The sequence below is a fragment of the Apis florea genome, unplaced genomic scaffold (genome assembly GCF_048593485.1).
Source record: "Apis florea isolate Af1SG1 unplaced genomic scaffold, ASM4859348v1 contig_2897_pilon, whole genome shotgun sequence".
NCBI classification, from domain to species: Eukaryota; Metazoa; Arthropoda; class Insecta; order Hymenoptera; family Apidae; genus Apis; species Apis florea.
This window is the reverse complement of record NW_028256665.1, coordinates 3996629-4017052: the sequence shown is the minus strand read 5'-3', so window position 1 is coordinate 4017052 and position 20424 is coordinate 3996629. Positions and strand designations below refer to the sequence as shown.

Below are 20424 nucleotides of genomic sequence, written 5' to 3'. Positions count from 1 at the left end.
TATCTTTATTATTCAATAAAATGTTCATCTATTTTAATATCTTAATAGATGATCGAATGAATTGATAATTTTATATTTCAATAATATCTTTATAGGAACGGTTTTCTAAATTAAACATCGAACATGCGCTTTTACATTTGTTATATTGTCATTATTTATTAAGTTCAAGAGAGGATAACTTACATCTGTTGTGCTATAATACATATTATTTACAATGTCTTAATCACGAGTTTATATTTATTAATGAATTTATTCTCAATTGGGATAAATCAGTGTCTTCAATGATCGCATTTTCGATATAATGCAACTTACACGTATCTTATATCTATTATTAAATGATTATTTTGAGACTGTAAGACAAAAGTTGTTTTTGTTTGGAACTTCTTCGTTGTAATTATTATATATTAAAATTGCAATATGATAAATTTCTATAATTTATCATATATTCTATAATTTATTAAATATAAACAATAATAACATAATATTGAATTTTAGTTTATATGCTTATATTTTTTCTTATTTACTTTTAACATACAAAGAACTATTCTTGTCTATGTATATGTATATAGTAAGAAATGTGTAAAAATGGATAAATGGAAGAAAAACAACTTTATATTCATACAGTCTCCATTTCAAATATTGAAAATATTCATCGTATTTTAATATATATATATGTATAATCTATATATATATATATATATTAAATATATATATCTACGTGTAAAATATGTATTTCAATTTTTATCGACTTGATACCTTAAATGGACTATTTTATTTTTATTTCTTGTATTGATCAAACGCAAATTAGTTTTTAGTTTATCTCAAATTATATTTTTGAAATAGTGTGAATCTTGTACAAATTGTGACGAAATGTCTACTTATTTGATACGGCGTTTTGATCATAGTATTACTATTTTTTTTATTGAGTTTTCACTTATAATTATTTCTATCATCTATAACTCATGCACTGAATGCATGTTAAATATATCCGTTTGAATTTGAACTTCTTCTATTTTACAATTGATAAGTAATACATTTAATTCAATATATTTTCGTTGAAGACGGAACAGAAGGTTGTACGCGTTTATAACGTGCATGTAATATCTATGTGTTTCATATAAACAATAGAATATTATGGTATGTCTCAACATTTATTCGTCGACGAGAAAGAGTACAAATTTGTATTCATACAAAATCGTCGAAATACTCTTAATCTAAATTTTTTCTAAGCTCAATTTCGGAAGATGATTCGCGATATCGCGTTACATTTAAATTATACATTTCCATTTGAAAAATGTAGAAACATCTATCTAAATAAGTCTCTTAAATTCTTTAAATTTTGTTATGAAATGTGTATGTTTTAAAAGAGTAAATTAAATGTGCGTAATAGAAATAGATTTCATCACCTGATATCTTATGATCTTGTTAAACAAGATCGTAATGGAAGTACTATTTGAAATATTCAAGTATACAATAAAGTACAGTAATCATAGTTCCAGTCTATGATATTCCTTTTATCATGTTAATTTATATATACTATACATATTATGCTAATAGTGTTCTTAGATCACTTCTTGCATAATGTTATTCATTTAATGTTACGTGTATAGTATAATAATTAAGAAGTCTACTTCCATCTTGTGAGCAAGAGTATAATAAATCGATTTATGAGTTTACAAAGATTTATGAGTTTTTTAATTTATACCATATATAAATTTAATAAATAAAAAAAAAAAAAAACATTATTGAAATTCAATCAAGATTTTATACAAAGCCAAGCATCAATATTTTGAAAAGAAAATAACTTTTAAAAATGTTATGAAATTTTTTCATAAAAACTAAATAATATTTTTTATTTTAATACATGTTATACAAGATGCAAATAGATAATGAACGATTATTCTTATTTATAAGAAAATCAATATTTTATTTACAGATTATTTGAATATTTGAATTTAATAACAAATAGCAAATATAATTGGATACCACAAAAAGTACAACTTGTACACCTTGAGAACTTCCATTATAAATAGGCAAACGATAATATCTACACAGAGTCATTTATTTAATTGATTTATGCAATATTTATTTTTATATTAAAAAAAAAGAGACATAATTGAAAATAATAATACAAAAAAATTTTTTTTAATATTTTTGAATATTTTTTTATATTTCATGTTATAAAAAACTAGTATATAGTCAAAAATTTATTTCAAAGCTTTTCAAAATGCTTTAACAAAAATAAATAGATATCGTCACAATTAAACTATACTGACCCTCAGCAAAACATCTGTAGGATATATTCATATCAACTTTTATCTTTCTATCCAAATTATATGCAAATTACTTGCTGCATATATAAAGAAGCGTATAATAAGAATAAAAAAAAAAAAAATCGATATATCTTTTAAGATGTTATAATATAATTCATCTTTGCATGCTCTAAATCTTTGATATAGACATCAAAACATAATATCGGCGCAATTTAAATTCCGCCATTTTATAAAGCAAGAGCAATGACCTACACAATTAGAACAGAACAATTTACCTACCCTTGCATACTCTACAAGGGGTTTCCATTCAATGTATAGCTTTAAGGATAAATTTCAGCATCGCAACTCGTCCTAAAGCGGAGAAAGCTTCATGATGTCGCTACGAAGCTCGGTAGACGGTGTGTCATCCAAATCGATGAGACTAGCATTCGAGCCTGTCGAAGAGGGTGCCACGATCTCGTCGAGAAAGTCAAAAGAGGCCACGGCTTCACGTTCCTTGTCTCCATATCGTACGAAGAAATCCTCACCTCGTCCGATGATCGATGGCCTCGATGAACCCCAGGTTGACGGCAATCGTAATACACGATGTGCCTGGGCCGCCGATGCTGAGAAATCAAGCGCAGCGGGTCAACATGCCTCAGACCTCACTTGATCTCTTTTCTCTTTCTTCCTATACCGGCTCTAGCAGACACAGAGTAGCTCGGCTTAGCACTCTTACACGTATCACGTTCCTCTCTCTTTCTCTCCCTCACTCTTCTTTATTTTACTCGTTTATTCATTAATCTTTTTTTCTTTTTTCTGCCTTATATATGATCGTCAATTAATCTCTCTCATGAATCGTTGCTTTCGTACGGAGAGTTTTGCGTATTGGCAAGCATTCGATTTTCCGAATATAATTTCGTGATAGCCAAATAGTATTTAGATATATTTTCTTAAAAAATTTATAGACATTGAATAACTAGAAAAATATTGCTATCGTATATAGATATGTTTGAAAAGAAATTGATATTTTTTTTTATTAATACAGATAAATTTATTTGTACAATACTGTTTGGCTTGTCACGAATGATATGACAAATGACGTGACATGATCAATGACGATTGAAATCAAGATTATTATGTTAAAAGTTAATGAATTATGTAAAATTTGTATTACGTCTCTTTTTTTTTTTTCATAAGATAATGAATAGTAGAAATATGATCGAAAAATAAGGATAAGTCGAACCCTTGCCAATAACGGAAATTAAAATTAATCAATAGCAATATTTTTTAGAATGAGAGAGAAAGTAACTGTTTTCTGTGTAACCCTTGACGCAATTCCAAACGCACTATTGATTAGATACGATGACAATGTATAATAAATAATATAATGATATATAAAAATATATTTGCATAATACTATAATTTTTAAATATAAAAATTAATCAAGTGATCAAACTTATCATACATTTGCGTACAAATTTCACTCATACCCTAGTCCTAATGAAAATGGATCCAAAAAGAAAATTATTTCATAAAAAAAAAAAAAAAAAAATATATAAATATATACAATATATTAACACATTACGGACAAGTATTCAAGGAAAAATATAATTTTTTTAGTACCGAATTTTTCAAAATAATAAAAAAAAAAAATATAAGAGATATAAAAATATTTCAAAGTATCGTTCGTAATGTGTTAAAATTCAAGTTTATCGAATATATGTTAGATTTTCATTCGTCTACTGATAAAAAATGGAATTGCGTAAAGGAGATTGGTAACGAATTTGTTCTAACGTCTTCTGGTTAATAATCTGTTAGTAAGCCAATAGAAAATCCGTTGTAGCCGTACAGTTCACGTTGGATCAGGCATCCATTCAAAATAGGTCCCGGTGAAACGATTCCTCCCAACTGGCATGTCGATTACAGAAACTGATCGTCACTAAGCCGAACTACGTAGCTTTTCTTGTGACAATCAAAGCACACCGCGTAGGAGCTACCATCTGAACAGAAAACGTGGAAAAGGCTATGTACAGCTAGGGCTACCAGCGTTTGTGTTCTTGTTCCGTTTTCTTTTGTAACTGTACAGTGACGGGGTGTTAATCGACTAAAGCCACTTAACAGCGTGATGTTAACGCGTGTTCGTGTTCGAATTCACGCTAATATACGTGTATATTTCAATCTTAATCATTTCATTTTTTTTCATTTTCATTACTTTAAGTATATGTTAATTCATATTTGATTTATTTTTTTTTATCAAATAAATTTTGTCGGCATATTGAATATAGTAGCGTGATTTTTGACAATATTGTTAGTAATGTTAATTCGAGTATGATAAGCGGAAGCAATTTTTTCTTTTTCATAATGCATTCTTAAAAGAGAAAACGTGTTTGCATTTAAAGAGAGGCAGAAGATACGTAAAAGTTAAAAGTTTGATCGAGATTCAAACTTTCAAATTTTTCATTTTAATAACATTTCATTTTAATACGTGTCTGTTCAATTATATCGTGTCCAGAGAAAAGTATATTTTATAAATAGGAGAAAGTATCTCAGAGTGATGTGCAAGATTGGACAAGAAGATATTCTACTGAGACATCATTAAAAAATACCTTTTTTTTGTCGTCGGTATCGATGTAGTCTATGCAAGTGACGGTAATCAGGTGGTTCATCCCCCGAGTCACTTCCGGCTGATCCGCTGCTCGATGTCGCCGAAGAACTTTCACTGCTCTCTAACATCACGTCTAAAAGATTGGCTCTTGCCTACGAAATTACATATACATTTCACTCGGATATAAATCATTCATTTATTAATTTCATATATTTAAAATATTAAACAAGTACTCACTTTTGGGTCAGTAAAGTCAATATCTCGTTCAACGTGAACCCATCCAGTTGGACAGCAGCAAGCAAGATCTAATTTCTCGAGCGGTACCTGGGTTTCTTGGGTCACAGTGTTTTCCTCACCTTTTCTGATCATTCGATTCAGTTCGTCTATCACGTCCTTCGATGTGGCACGCTCGTGAAAGCTCAGCGACCGGTCCCTACCTTCGACTAGTAGCGATGCTCTTGCTGGACTTACCTAATAAAAGTAAAATGTCAAAATATTTTTCAAAAATTTTATTCTACGAAGTAACAATGAAATTTCTATATTTTCAAACTTACAACCGTGCTTGGTGTAGAAGAAGTAGCAGCTTCTTCGTCTTCTTCAGGAACAGCACCCAATTCGGATGGCGCAACTGTAGTATAAGATACACCACCGTTGCAAGCTACCGCACTGATTATTCTCTCTTCCGGCGCCAAAGAGGGTACGGGTATTTGATCCAGCAAATCATCATTAGTGCTCGTTTCAACGATATTTTCCATGTTACTATTATCTTGATCAACAGGTTCAATTTCGGCGCACATTGCCTCGGTTCCAGACTCATTCTTGCTTTCCATTTCCTCTAAAACTTTTTATATAAAATTTAACAAGGTAATTTAATTAGGTATCCCTAAATAAATATTAAAAAAACGAATATTAAAAAAAGAATGTATACATACCTTCCGTTGTACCGTTATGTTCTAATAGATTGTTTGGTAATTCAGTTAAATACATTTGTTGTTCAGCAATAAAAGACAAGACACTCTGTAAAGCTTGTTCCCTATCCGGTGGAGGTCTTCCGCTTCTCGATGATGTGCTTGCCAAACTTTTTGTGCTCTCGAATTTTACCAGCCTGTAGAAATCTCTGGTGAAGTCGGTGCCGATCGAAGGTGAATCCGGATCGTCGCTGCAACCGGACAGTGCCGCCGAGGATCGTTTACTGGAATTTTCAAACGCACCTTCTTCGCTGCTCCATGAAGTACCAGGACTTGTAGCATATGGCCACGATCCAGTCGCTCTGGCATCCATAAGTAGCGCAACCTAAATAATGAGAATTGACAATAAAAATTGATTTTGCGAATAACTTGAAATATAATTTAAAAAAGGAAATAAGGAAAAGGAGAAAAGAGATTTATATCATATTGCATTCTTACCAATTCGCCTCCTGTTCTATCTGCAAGATAACTGGCACCATTCCACAAGCATTCGTTTGCATCCTCTTCCAATTCCAAAGGATTATGCTCCTTGATTGCAGGAAGCGCTGGGGTCGTAGTGGTGGTGGTGGGTTCTTTCCATACCGTGGATTCATTTTGAACAAGGTCCTCGGTAGATAACGAGAAACTCCAATCTTCCAATTCTGCTCTGTCGTATTCCAACTCGAGAAGATCTCGATGTTGTTGAGCACTTCTACTATCGTCCAACCTGAAGTTTATTTGATTAATCTTTTATTTCATCATATAACAAAATAAAATGAATTCGAATTAATTCGAATTATATTGATTCAATACATAAAATAATTTCCAATAAAAATAAATTCATTCAAAGGATCTTTTTTTTCAAAATAATAAACGAACCTGAGCCATTGTTGCACATACTCGGTATCCCAGCCTTCTTCCTCGACTAGAAGTAGAGAGGAGGATCCCATGGGGCTCGATAACTTATACGGTGTGAAATTGGTGGTAGTGGTCAGCTTCAGACATAGATGACTGTCGGAGAAGCTACGCATCACGTGCTGATACGGCAACAAATCTTTGGTCGGGGGATAGCTGTGGCGTGGATTTATTCCTACAGTGAGATTCAATGGCAAAAACAGGACGTCAGGATCGCCGGCGTCGAGGGCGACCAATCGTGCATCCGGTGAAACGTCTGCCTCAGTCTCATCTGTCGCCTCTTTCAGATCCTCCAATCCTCGGGATGGCTCCTGTCGAGCACCCTCACCTTGTACATCGCTGGACATCGTTGAATAACCTTCGTCTCTGTTCCCGCTCTCTGGACTCTCGCTACCTTCCTCTTCTGATGGTTTCTGGGCTGAAATTGGGACGAAAATTTATCATTTTCGTACTATTATTATTTCACCGTACATACCGTAATATAATCGCGTTATCGATGTTGGTAATTATCACAATATATTTTACAAATTAACAATTCCAATATCTTTAATAATTAATAATTTTTATTACCTAGCGGTCTGTTTCTTCGACATTTCGTGGCAGCCATGACTGGTATTTGTAAATTGAGCGAGCGTGGCCTTGACAAGGGAACCCAAGCTGGATCCAGACCAAGGGCGGCCACTACTGCCGCTGGCCCAGCTTCGAGAATCCCTTGAATCAATTCTGTCGGACTTCCAGGATTTGCGGCTTGGGCCAATAATCCTGAAAGCGCCCGATTTTGAGCTTCGAGCTCTCGAATACGCCTCTGCAATGCACCGATTTCTTCCCTGAGACCCTACACATGGTAAAAAGCAATGAGTACTTTCTATTCGTCGAACGCGATTTTTAGAGATGACGAGATAGAAAGCGCGTTAGCGGATGACGAGGATTCCAGACTAGACAATAAAATTGAAAATCGGATCATAACAGACAAGCATTTTTCATACAATAATAGCGTTAAATAAAACAATCTCCTAATTAGTCATTTATTTTTCTACATTCAGAATTTTGAGCATATATAATTTATGTTTATTACTCTGATAAAAACTATTGATAAGTATATTCCTAGTATGCGCGGGTACACACACGCTTGCAGCTTTGTAATCTTGCAGCTCAGCAGATGGATAGATAGGATTATTATATTGAGGTGAAATTTGGTTAATGGATACTTTTAATTGAAAAGAAAAAAAAAAAAAAAAAAGAAAGAAAGAAATCAAATGTAAAATTTAAAATTGTTTTTCAAAATTATCGATCGAATTATTGAAATCGATTCATGAAGATAGAGAAAAATAAAACGTAATTTATTTCGAATATATCGCCCATATATCATCAAATATATTAAACATAAAGACCAAGTAACGCACGATCATATAATAATTCATCTCATTCGTGATTCGTGAAAAATTAAAAAAAGAGAAAAAAAAAACGAACGAAAAGCGACAAAAGTAAGACGAAGAGAAGAAAGATAAGAAGGACGTGGTAACGAGAGCATAGCAATGAACCTTTTGGGATAGAAGGGCGCGGACCACCTGGTTGGCGACGTCGTCCAGACACCGCTCGTACTGGCGACGCTGAGCGTCCGCGTCCCTCGCCAAGGCGGCGTGTTCCGTTTCCAAGGTCGCCAGACGTGCCACCAACGCGGCATGCACCTCACCAGCACACGCAGCCTCCAAACCGCGCAGCTGACCCCTCATCGACTCGTTCTCCAGTTGCAGCTTCGAGATTTGTGCCTGATACTGATGTACGCGCGCCTATTCGGAACAAAAGAAGAAAAATTATTAGTAAAAAACGATCGAACGAGTCATTGCTCTTCAACGGAGAGATCTGTAAGGCACGATCCTGCAGTTTGATATTTATCTTAATTTTAGGTTTAGATTTATATCACTTTCAAATACTTTTCGAAAAATATAAAAGATGCAAAATAATTTTCGATACAAGTATTGGTATGCCATTGGTATGTACAGCTTGTCTCGTTTTTTTATACATATCAAAAAATATATAACATCATTGACCATCAAAAGAACACTCTTCGATTCTTTCGATGCCATATGGTAACAATCTCATGGACTTCGCCGTCTCCTCCTTGGCAGGGTGCAGTTTTCTCAAGAAGTTCGATGCATCTCGTGGCCAGAGTTAATAACACGAGCGGCCGTTATTAGCAGAAAAGCGTTTAACGTTAAATTAGGGTTGCGGAGACCTGTCGGAGACAGGGGTGCTAATAGAGGGTGCGTGTGTCTGATTTATAACAGTCGTGCCAGCCAGCCGGCCCTTGCTAATGTCTACACCCCCTTCTTCTTCCAAAACTGAAGGGAGGCCCAACGATTTTCTGTCATCCCACGCGGGGGTGGAAAATAAAAATACATACTGTCCGCTTCTTGGAATTCTTCCCGCAACGTTATCCTATATTTCCACGGTGGTTTCGTCATTCGCGTCGTCATAATTTATCGTCCAGCTTCTTCGTTCCTCGTTCATAAATTATACCGAATCGACGATGGGAAAACATGTAATCTAATTACGCTGGCTGCCACTGTCGCGACAGCTTGAGGAATACTCGTAACACGGGAAGTGATTATTTTCAGCATTGCTCCAAGAACCCAGGTGACGATTCGAGGTAAAGTTTGTAATTTTACTTTCTTCTATAATATCAAATTTTAGAATATCGATGGTTTATTTGTTTTCCTTACTTTTCAGCGAATAATTTAATCCAGCTTTTATACGAGTCTGAATATCAGCCAAAAATCTATTTTATTTCATATTATTCTTTCTAAGTTCTATTGTTCAGAATTCGAACTATGAAATTAGCAGTTTTCCATCATCAATCGTTCATCTTCGAGCGAAAGAAAAGGAAAATTTGGAAACGATATGGAAAATCCTTTCGTATTTTCTTTATCGAGGAAAATAATAAGTCGAGGAAGAAATTCCAAGCAACTTTTCACGATCGGGAAGTAAGAAGGGTGCACGGTTCGAAAGTAAAATCGAACGGCTAGAGAGAGAACACTTGCAGACATTATACAGTTCCTCCGTAGCTGGGAGAGAGATTTTTAAGGGGTTTGGGCATCAGTGGGGGTGGGCCGACATCGAGCCAGGGGGATCGAGTGACGATCGATAATAAACGGTATTTCGTGGGGCAGTGATGCACACCCCTCGCCTCTGAATCTACGACTCTTTTAGAAGCAAACCGGCCGTGAACGAGATAGTGCGTACCATTCTAAGGGTTCGCAGCAAACGCGACCGTTTACCGTTTCCTCCCTTTTCATTGGACCCGGTCGCGATGCTTTACTTCGTTAAGTCGGAAATATTGGCAAATATGTGGCGAAAGTATCGTCGTTATTGGCCTTTGCTTTGGATCGATCAGGAAATTAGAAAATTTGATTCTATGTTTGCAAAAAACTTGTCTTTTCTCTCTTTTGAATATTTTTCTGAATTAATTCGTATAATTTTTCTAAGGGTAACGGAACACGCGCGATAAAATGTGTCGATTCTCCTACTTCTTCCTCTCTAATTCAATTTTTTTACATTCGAAGAAGTACATTTGAAACGATAATATACACTAGAAGCTTTCTAATCGATATTAAAGGTACAGAAGGGCAAAATAAATTGCGTTACACGGGAAAATTTAACGGTGAACTTGGCACTTGTTCCGTGTCGTAGACAGAAACAATCGTACATGACAATTTCGGCTGACGTACAACAACAGGCTGTTGGTTCACGGTACGAGAGTGTTATTATTGGATTGGGGGGAAAAGCTTTTTACCCGAGTATCAACCGTGTCTCTTTATAGAAAAGAAAAAAAAATCGCGAAATATAAAAAAAGAAAAAGAAAGGAATAACTGAAACAATAAACGGTGGATAGTAGATCGATTCGAGAGAGTTTAGCAGTCTCTTCGTTATCTGTTCGTGCTTATCGACAACAGGGGCCAATGGTTGAATCGAAAAAGGGGAAACCGTTTCGCTTTTCATTTCGTCCTGGCTCCGGAAAGGCACGTTAAAATCAGATGAACCACTCGAATGAATATAAATTTAAGGAAGATCGACGCTCTCTTCGTGGAATTGAAAGGACCCGTGTGTTTCGATGTAACACGAAATACGACCAATTATCGAGCAATTCTGTTCTTCTAGGAGTGGAAGTTTTAACGGTGACCGTATACCAATTTATCTACTGAAAGAAAAATTTTGTTGTAACATTATATCTCCGATGTGATTTCTAATTCTATCAATTTTGTACTTCGTTATAAAACGTTTTTTATATGTTATATAAATTAGTTTCTATTTATATTTTCTTTTTCAATTATTAAATTTATTTTTATTTACCTCATAAGAAAGCGTAAGAGCAGTTTTCTCCTGCTTCAGCTGTTCGGCCCTGTGCTTATGTTGCAGCAACCCTCGTGACGTCTCCTCCATCCTGGAACAAATCGAACACACTTGAAGAAGCGAGTTTTAATTCTCGTCAAAAAGATTCTAATTGAACCGAGCCCCGTGTTGTTCCCAATCTCTTTTTTTTTGCCATTGTTGCCCAATGGTTTCGATTGCTTCCAGCTTGCTAATTCCACCGTGAAGTATTAATACTTCAAAATCCAATATAATCGAGGATGATCGAAGCATTCGTCGATAAATAAAATTCGAAAGAAAAAAAAAAAAAGAATAAAATAGATAAAAAGAAGAGCAAGCAAGCAACGTGTGAAAAATGTATCCTTTGTTGCACGCGGTTCCATTACGGTTAAATGGTTTGTAAATTTAAATGATCGCTGGAGTATCGATGTTATCGTTATGATTGCAGAGGTGAGAAATTGTTACAAAGGGGGAAGGTAATGGATACGGTTGTGGAACATGTTGTCACAGCTGCGTCGCGAGTAAAAAATGGCCCCTCATTTGGAAGACAGTTGCCATTGTATTCCGCCACCGTACTTTCCACCCCCGTTCAGCGAGGCTCAATTTCGAAACCATCTGTCGTGGAAACAATCTTGTTTATAAACCGAAAAAAATTTCAATCACAAATGGAAAGTGAATTCGATACTTTTAAAATTCAACGTTCCAATTATTCATATCTTCCAAATACCTAAAAAAAAAAAAAAAAAAAAAAAAAAAAAAAAAGAGAAGAAAAGAGAAGATGTAAGAAAAAGTAATGTAGAAAATTATAAAACTACGAAATAAAAGATCAAGTTAAAATATACGCAAGGGAGACGGAATCTCGCCAAATTTGGCCATCCACTTTAGAGAAGCATCCCCGCTTCTATAACCTAATAATTCGCCGGAGTGTAGCCGGAGAGGTTTATCCGCAAGCGTGCACGTTTACGGAAGGTCAAAGCGGAAAAAGTCGCGACCCCCCTCCCCTCCTCCTCTCGCTTCGATGTTGATTCGATTATCCATTTCCTTCGCGGAACGGAGGACGAGGAGGGTTTGCCGTTTCACGACAAATTTCTTCATGCGCACGCTCCGCGAGCTTAATGATCTGATTAGAGATACCAAGAGGGTTCCAGGGGCTGAGATATGAAGCCGATTTAAGCTTTTCAAGGGAGACGAACCGGGAGGGCTCGCCTCCAACACGCTTGGCAACACCCTTTACGCTTCCCCCCTCCCTCCCAACCACCCCTAAACCTCATTCTTCTTACTTCTCTCTACACCTCTTTCGAAACTAACTTTCGAAACTGACTGCGCGCTTCTTGGGGGCCCGGTTGTTTTCCATCGCGAGGAGGAGCCATCTGCAAGAATGCGGAAGGCTGTAACGAAGATTAATTGATAATTGGTCGGTTGGCCACGGTTCGTTGCTCCCCTTCTCTACTATTTTTATCTCTACCTCTGGAAAAATTACTTTTTCGTAATGAATACGAGTTTCGGGCAACTTTGCTGCTTCGTTAAACGAGTTTTTGAGACTCGTTTGTGAAAGAGTATGGAGAGGAGAAGAGGGTAGAAAAGTACGCGTCATCTCAAGTGTCGGCAATTTCGCTTCAGAGGTTGATGTTTTAATATCGTTTACCGTAATGGTGGGTTCACGAAGCGAGGATTGAAAAGAAAGATCGATGAAAGTAGTAGATCGATTTCAGTCGTTTCTCTCTTCGCTTTGAAAAACACTTTCCATCGGAGATTGTCTCGCGGAGCGACTGGTCTGTGTACATATCGGATCGTGGAAAGAAACTCCGCGAATAAGCTGATTGTCCTGGCGGGGGAGTTGCTTGTTCAGACTCCTGGATTGTGTATATTCGAGAAGTTCGAGGATGTTAATCGGCTTAAAAGTCCGCTCGTTAAAGTTCCAAGTTTACCTTAAGACTTAATGTGCTTCCGAAACGATTATGAAAATGGAGCCGAGATTGAAGTATCCGATCAGCCTTGAAACGCAAGATAAACCGTCCATCTATATTAACGCCATCCCGGAACGATGACAACGTCTTGCCATTTTATCCAGTTCGTCCCTCTCCCACTTTCTTCAACCGCCTCGTTTCCATTTCGTTTATACTCTCTATCTTTCTCTCTCTGTCTCCGATACTTTGTAGACTTTTCCGCGATAGAAGATGGGTTACAATGGGTCAAGATACAGGGCACTAAGTTATATTGGGAAAAGTTTTGGCCGAATTAAAATTCAAACGATCGCAAGTTTGCTCGAGTATAGTTCTGTTTGACAGAGTAATCGAATAAGTTATTTCTTCGTAGCTTCCAATTTTATAATATTTCCAATCTTTCGGATAGATATCTAAAAGTAATTGAATCATCATGAAAACGTTTGTCGCAAATTTTTACAGAAATGAAACTGAAATAAAAAGTTGTTTTACCCGTTTTCGCGCCGCAATCCAATGCATTCTAATAGAGATTTAAATCTTCCATAAACGTAGGAAGTGAATTTTGAGAAAACTCGGAAATGAATTAACTATTAACGAGTGTGGGAGTTTTATTAATAATTCACGAGAGGTGAAAATAAGCCTATAACCTTCTTCATTAGAGTTTTGCTCGAAGATCGATTTAGGACTAACGGAATTACGGGGGAGACTTTCCGCGGTAATTCCGTATAACTTATCAACTGGGGTGCCATTTCAGGCGCCAGGCTTAAGAACAATGGTTCGCAAACAGTAATTATAAGTGCAAACAGAAGAGCGATTGTCAGAGGGGCAGTCATACGATGAATAATCAAGATTGGAGAACCCCTACCTTTACTTTGCACAACGTCCCTTTATACTCTTCCTCCAAGATTCCGCGGATTTGTTCGTTCCCGATTGTTTGATCACGAGGAACTTCAAATAGAGACCCCGACTATCGAAGGATTAATTGGCTTTGTTTCGAAATCGACATCTCGACTCTAAGCTCCAAGATCGATCCAAAATATATTTTATCTCCATTGAAAAATTCAATCACTCTCGATTGAACGATATTACGAATTAAGTCGGGACAAATTCTTCTATTTTCGATTCAATATCGTTTAAAAACCAGACGAACACAATTCTCGAGCGAACGCAACTGCAAACCAAACTTATAACAGCTTCGTTCCGTTCTGTTAATTAAAATACGCCAGCGAGAAACGTTTGTTCTATTCTTTTAATTAAAATCCCAGAGCAAATTTTACGCTCTCCTCCAACGTCGAATCGCCAACACTTTTTCGCGATCGCGTTTTCTTCGGTCGGAAAATTTAAGTGTTTGGATCGCGATAAAAAGGCGGCGGCGGAGACAATGCAGGGAGGAGAAGTGAGAGCGCATTGTCTCCTCCACCGGTTTCCGACCAGCGAGCGGAAGATGATTATCGTTTAATGAAAGTCCAGGTACAACAATTCGGGCTTGTGGTGTTCCTGCATCATTATAATCGAGTTAGCCGGCCAATAGTTGTAAATCACGAGGATGAAACGGCTGGCCGCTGCCACGTGTTCCGCTCTCGTCGATAGAAACGTTGTGACGTGTAATTAGGGAAGAAAATTTGAAATTGCGTCGAATCAATATATCTCTAACGATTTCGCGGGAAAAACAGGAGTGTGTATCTATTTCCTTGCATCTGAAATTTAACAAATTACAAGTTAGAAATAAATATATTGGCGAAAGAAGTTTCGAATGAATTTTTAGTAGAAAAATGTTACATGTATCGAACGGATCAATGGGAATGTGAATAATACATTGAAAATCGTGACAGTGTGTGGAAGTACGTATGGGGTGAGAAAGTTTCTAAGGGCGATGAATGTGGGGGTGGGGAGGTTGAAAGTTTCAAGGATGACAAATAGAGAAGAGTTCGGAGTCAGGAAGTTTAAACGATACGCTTAACTGTCTCCCAAGTTCATCATACAACATCACAAGCCAAATACCGAAACGATTTTAAATCAATTTCATTCTATCGAACTTTCCTTCCATTTTTAATAATCTCATCGATCGTCACTTTCCGTTATTCTCCGATTCAACAAAAGTTTAACAAAACTTTCCCTCCCATTTGATAATTTCAATGCCCTCGATGCTCTCAACGAGAGAAGCGTTAAACCGTAAACTCGTGTTTCAATTAAATTCCAAATCAAATACCGAAACTATATTTTCAATCAATCCTATTCATCGAACTTCCTCTTTATCTTCTATCCTTACGTTTCTATCCTTCGATTCCAATTTAATCCTTCATCAGCGCTTTCAACGAGCGCTCCATAAACTCTCCTTCTATTTCATTAAAATCTATCGCCGCGGAAAAAAGAGCGACGCGGAACGATCCTATTGCTGCACTTTGCACGCAAAAAAGCGCGTAAAATGCAGCAAGCCGGAAAAAGGGTTGTCCAGGAGAATGTAATCCGCCTCGTGGCATTATTGTAACTGTGTGCACGGGGTCTGGTAATTGCCAGCGATCCGTGCTTTGTCGAGGAATTGATCAAGAGGACCTCGCCGTGTACCCTTCCCTCCATTCCATTCCATTCTATGGTGTTCGGCTCGGCCCGGCTCGCCGATCGGCCGAGATTCTTTCTCGAGGAGACAGGATACATTCTCGCGAAACCATTAATCTCGTTTCGTGAATTGGCTCCGGCTCGTGGATATTTTTCAAACCGGAACAAGCATTCGTGGAAGACGTATTGTTACGAGGAACACGATTGCCAAACCATTGCCTATCCTTCGCCGATAAATTGGAGGATGGTACGTACGATTACTTTTGCCCGTACTTTTGTTTGGAAAGAGAGAAACTTGCGTGGAAGGATATATCTTTGTTGCAAAATCAGATTTATTGTGGCTTCGTACCTATATACACGGGGGTAGAAGTAATTTTTTATCGATGAACGTAGTTTATGATGAAAAGTAGTTTTTCATTTAACATGATTGATTTGTTAAATCCTTTCTTTATATTCATTAGAAATTGTGTAGGTGTTGCGGATTATTTGCAGATGTGAAGTTTATAAAATTTTTTTGAATATAATAGACAGAAAAAATATAATTATAAGAGTATTATATTAAATAAATTACATAAAATATCAAAGAGTTATGTATCACAATTTGCATACTCATACATAAACATTACATAAATACTCGAAATAAAATGAAATAATTCTTAACGCATTAAAATAATTACGTTTGCATATTCTTCTCAGAATATCTTACAAATCAACCAATATTATACTGAATTACCATCAGTTGTTATAGGTAATTCTCGCCGAATATCTGTATTTCAGCATTGTACTATATACAGACCACTGAACGTTTATAAAAAAAAAATTATAACATCGTTAATTTGATTAATTGCATTTATATTCATGCTATGAAATTTTAGAAATTATTACTATATGCATATATACAACGATACTGAATTAGATAGAATTATAATTAATCTACTGCATTTCTTATTTCAATTTTTAACTATTTTAAATTGTTAACGCAATATACATTGCCGATAAGTTAGGTTGCGATTGAAAAGTTTGATCAGCGCCATCTCGCGTTTGGATCACCGAAGCTCCGACTTGTTACTAGCATAGCAGAATATGCAAGGAGGTATGCGAATTCATGTGACGTCACAGACAAGGAACGCAACATTGTGCGAGAAGGATAGAAAGCATTTTACATTACATTATATCGAAAATTCATTAATTATTCATTTTCTACGCAAAAATTCGGCACTTTTAGGATTGTATCTTGAAGTTGGAACTTCAGACAAGTTTCTTATATCAATTTTAATATGAAATTTTTTTTCATTAATTATTTATTAACAATAATATATCATTGTTACGGAATACATCGAGAACGCCATATTGAAAATTTATTAATAACTCATTTTCTAATAAAAAATTATAAACTTTTAGGCTTGCATCTTGAAGCTGGAACTGTAGGCAAGCTTCTCATATCAATTTTAATGCGATATTTCTTTCCGTTAATTATTTATTAACAATAACGCATTGTGTTATGTAATAAATCGAGAACGCCATATTGAAAATTCACTAATAACTCGTTTCCTAATAAAAATTTATAAACTTTTAAGCTTGCATCTTGAAGCTGGAACTGTAGGCAAGCTTCTCATATCAATTTTAATGTGATATTTCTTTCCATTAATTATTTATTAACAATAACGCATTGTGTTATGTAATAAATCGAGAACGCCATATTGAAAATTTACTAATAACTCGTTTCCTAATAAAAATTTATAAACTTTTAGGCATGTATCTTGAAGCTGGAACTTCAGGTAAGCTTCTCATATCAATTTTAATGCGATATTCCTTTCCATTAATTATTTATTAACAATAACGCATTGTGTTACGTAATAAATCGAGAACGCCATATTGAAAATTCACTAATAACTCGTTTCCTAATAAAAATTTATAAACTTTTAGGCTTGTATCTTGAAGATGGAACTTCAGGCAAGCTTCTCATATCAATTTTAATGCGATATTCCTTTCCATTAATTATTTATTAATTATTAATTAATAATATCGAAACGATACTGAACGATACGTCACTAATATTGAATAGGTTTTCATTAATTTTTCATTACTGTAAGATTTATTTCTAAACGTTATTATATGCGTTTGAATCGTTATTTTCTCTTCTATTTTCTCATATAAATTTTATTGATAATCTTACTGTAATAGAAATAAAAAAAATAATTGTTTATTACTGGATTACGAACTAGGAACTTTGAGATTGAATCACTCTTTATAATAATTGTTAATAAATAATTAATGGAAAGGAATATCGCATTAAAATTGATATGAGAAACTTGCCTGAAGTTCCAGCTTCAAGATCCAAGTCTAAAAGTTTATAATTTTTTATTAGAAAATGAGTTATTAATAAATTTTCAATATGGCGTTCCCGATGTATTCCGTAACAATGATATATTATTGTTAATAAATAATTAATGAAAAAGAATTTCATATTAAAATTGATATAAGAAACTTGTCTGAAGTTCCAACTTCAAGATACAATCCTAAAAGTGCCGAATTTTTGCGTAGAAAATGAATAATTAATGAATTTTCGATATAATGTAATGTGAAATGCTCTCTATCCTTCTCGCACAATGTTGCGTTCCTTGTCTGTGACGTCACATGAATTCGCATACCTCCTTGCATATTCTGCTATGCTAGTAACAAGTCGGAGCTTCGGTGATCCAAACGCGAGATGGCGCTGATCAAACTTTTCGATCGCAACCTAACTTATCGGCAAAATTTACTCCTTTAAAAGTTTGTAGAATCAAAGGGAGGATATATTATAATAATTATTATTTAGAAATGAGTTACATATAAAATTGATGATATCGCATGAACAAAATAAATAAAAGAGTCAATATTTAACTTCATATATGTTTTTTACATGTTACAAATTAATATTTCTAATTAATGTTTGTTTGTTATATATTTTTATATATGTTTTACATATAAATTAGCTTCTTTTATATATCATATATATATTTTGATTTTTTTTTTTTACTTTCTGAAAATAATCATTTTAAAGAACTGAATTTTTAAAAAATATAAAATAAAATAAATAAGTATATTGAATATCATAATTAGTATTAAGTTTTTAATTAGTGTACTAAAAAACATATAAAACTATTTAAAAATATAAAATTAACTTTCACAAGTTTTCAATACATTCACTTATAAAAAAATTAATAATATCAGAATATTTCTTTCTTGAAATCATAGAACTTTTGTTTAAAACATTTTTTAATATTATAAAAAGCTAATGAGATTAAACTATTTTATAATGTAACATATAGGGTGTTCTCAATCTTATTATCTAATATATCATGTTTATTTTTGGAAATATTAAAAAATGTTTCAAATAAAAGTTAAGCAGTTTTAAAAAGGATATAATGTTATGTAATTACTTTTCTCTTTAAATAACACACAAAGATTATATGAAAATTAATTTATTGTTTTTAAATAGAATCATATATTTTTTAACGCATAATTAAAGACAGCATATTATTCTCTGTAAAAAACTATTAAACTTTGTATAGGCAAAATTTATTAATATAAAAGATATTCAATTATATTTAATTATCTCGAACTAATAATAATTTTTTCGACATATATGATCAAATATTTTTTATAGAGAATGCTAAGATACATCGATTAATGCATTAAAAATTATATGATTCCATTTAAAAAAATAAAGTTGAGTTTCACAACTTTTTTATGAGATCACTTAGAAAAAAATTGAAAGCAACAAAATATAGCCCTTTCGAAACTATACAACTTTTATCTGAAACATTTTTTAATATTATGAAAAACAAGCGAGATATTTAAAAAGAAAGATTAATATTGAAATTCATGAATGAATGAAATTTTTGGTCAAAAATTCGATTTTGTATCAGGAGAACATAATACGATAGGAGGTCGTTCGAGAAACTTTTCCAGGAATTTTGGGCAATTCTTGGAAATGACGTCAAATTCTCGGAATCTCTAAAATTCTTGGAAATGACGTCAAATTCTTGGAATCTCTAAAATTCTTAGAAATGACGTCAAATTCTTGGAATTTTCGAATTTTTTGGAAATGACGTCAAATTCTCGGAATCTCTAAAATTCTTGGAAATGACGTCAAATTCTTGGAATTTTTAAAATTCTTGGAAATTTCGAAATTCTCGATTGACTGAAATTTTTGGTCGAAAATTCGATTTTGTATCAGGAGAACATAATATGATAGGAGGTCGTTCGAGAAACTTTTCCAGGAATTTTGGGCAATTCTTGGAAATGACGTCAAATTCTCGGAATTTTCGAATTTCTTGGAAATGACGTCAAATTCTCGGAATCTCTAAAATTCTTGGAAATGACGTCAAATTCTTGGAAATTTCGAAATCCTCGATTGACTGAAATTTTTGGCCGAAAATTCGATTTTGTATCAGGAGAACATAATATGATAGGAGGTCGTTCGAGAAACTTTTCCAGGAATTTTGGGCAATTCTTGGAAATGACGTCAAATTCTCGGAATCTCTAAAATTCTTGGAAATGACGTCAAATTCTCGGAATTTACGAATTTCTTGGAAATGACGTCAAATTCTCGGAATCTCTAAAATTCTTGGAAATGACGTCAAATTCTTGGAATTTTTAAAATTCTTGGAAATTTCGAAATCCTCGATTGACTGAAATTTTTGGCCGAAAATTCGATTTTGTATCAGGAGAACATAATATGATAGGAGGTCGTTCGAGAAACTTTTCCAGGAATTTTGGGCAATTCTTGGAAATGACGTCAAATTCTCGGAATCTCTAAAATTCTTGGAAATGACGTCAAATTCTCGGAA

General features: G+C 34.4%; 1 protein-coding gene across 8 annotated transcripts in view; it reads right to left on the bottom strand.

The window, feature by feature from the left end:
- Positions 1–129: 129 nt before the first annotated feature.
- The window catches only part of LOC100871671 (uncharacterized), a 264058-nt gene continuing 243763 nt past the window's right edge, over positions 130–20424 (bottom strand). For 5 of the 8 annotated variants that reach the window (XM_086907490.1, XM_086907494.1, XM_086907495.1 and 2 more), the window contains 10 exons: positions 11073–11163; positions 8264–8512; positions 7293–7557; positions 6687–7140; positions 6267–6534; positions 5793–6153; positions 5415–5701; positions 5098–5331; positions 4862–5012; positions 130–2878 (listed from right to left, as the gene is read on the bottom strand). In XM_086907490.1, the coding sequence (XP_086763616.1) occupies positions 2625–2878; positions 4862–5012; positions 5098–5331; positions 5415–5701; positions 5793–6153; positions 6267–6534; positions 6687–7140; positions 7293–7557; positions 8264–8512; positions 11073–11163 (2614 nt within the window). In that variant the 3' untranslated portion in view covers positions 130–2624. Of the gene's footprint in view, positions 2955–4104; positions 4256–4861; positions 5013–5097; positions 5332–5414; positions 5702–5792; positions 6154–6266; positions 6535–6686; positions 7141–7292; positions 7558–8263; positions 8513–11072; positions 11164–20424 lie in introns of all 8 variants that reach the window. The other 3 variants (XR_015291880.1, XM_086907491.1, XM_086907493.1) reach the window with 3 other exon arrangements.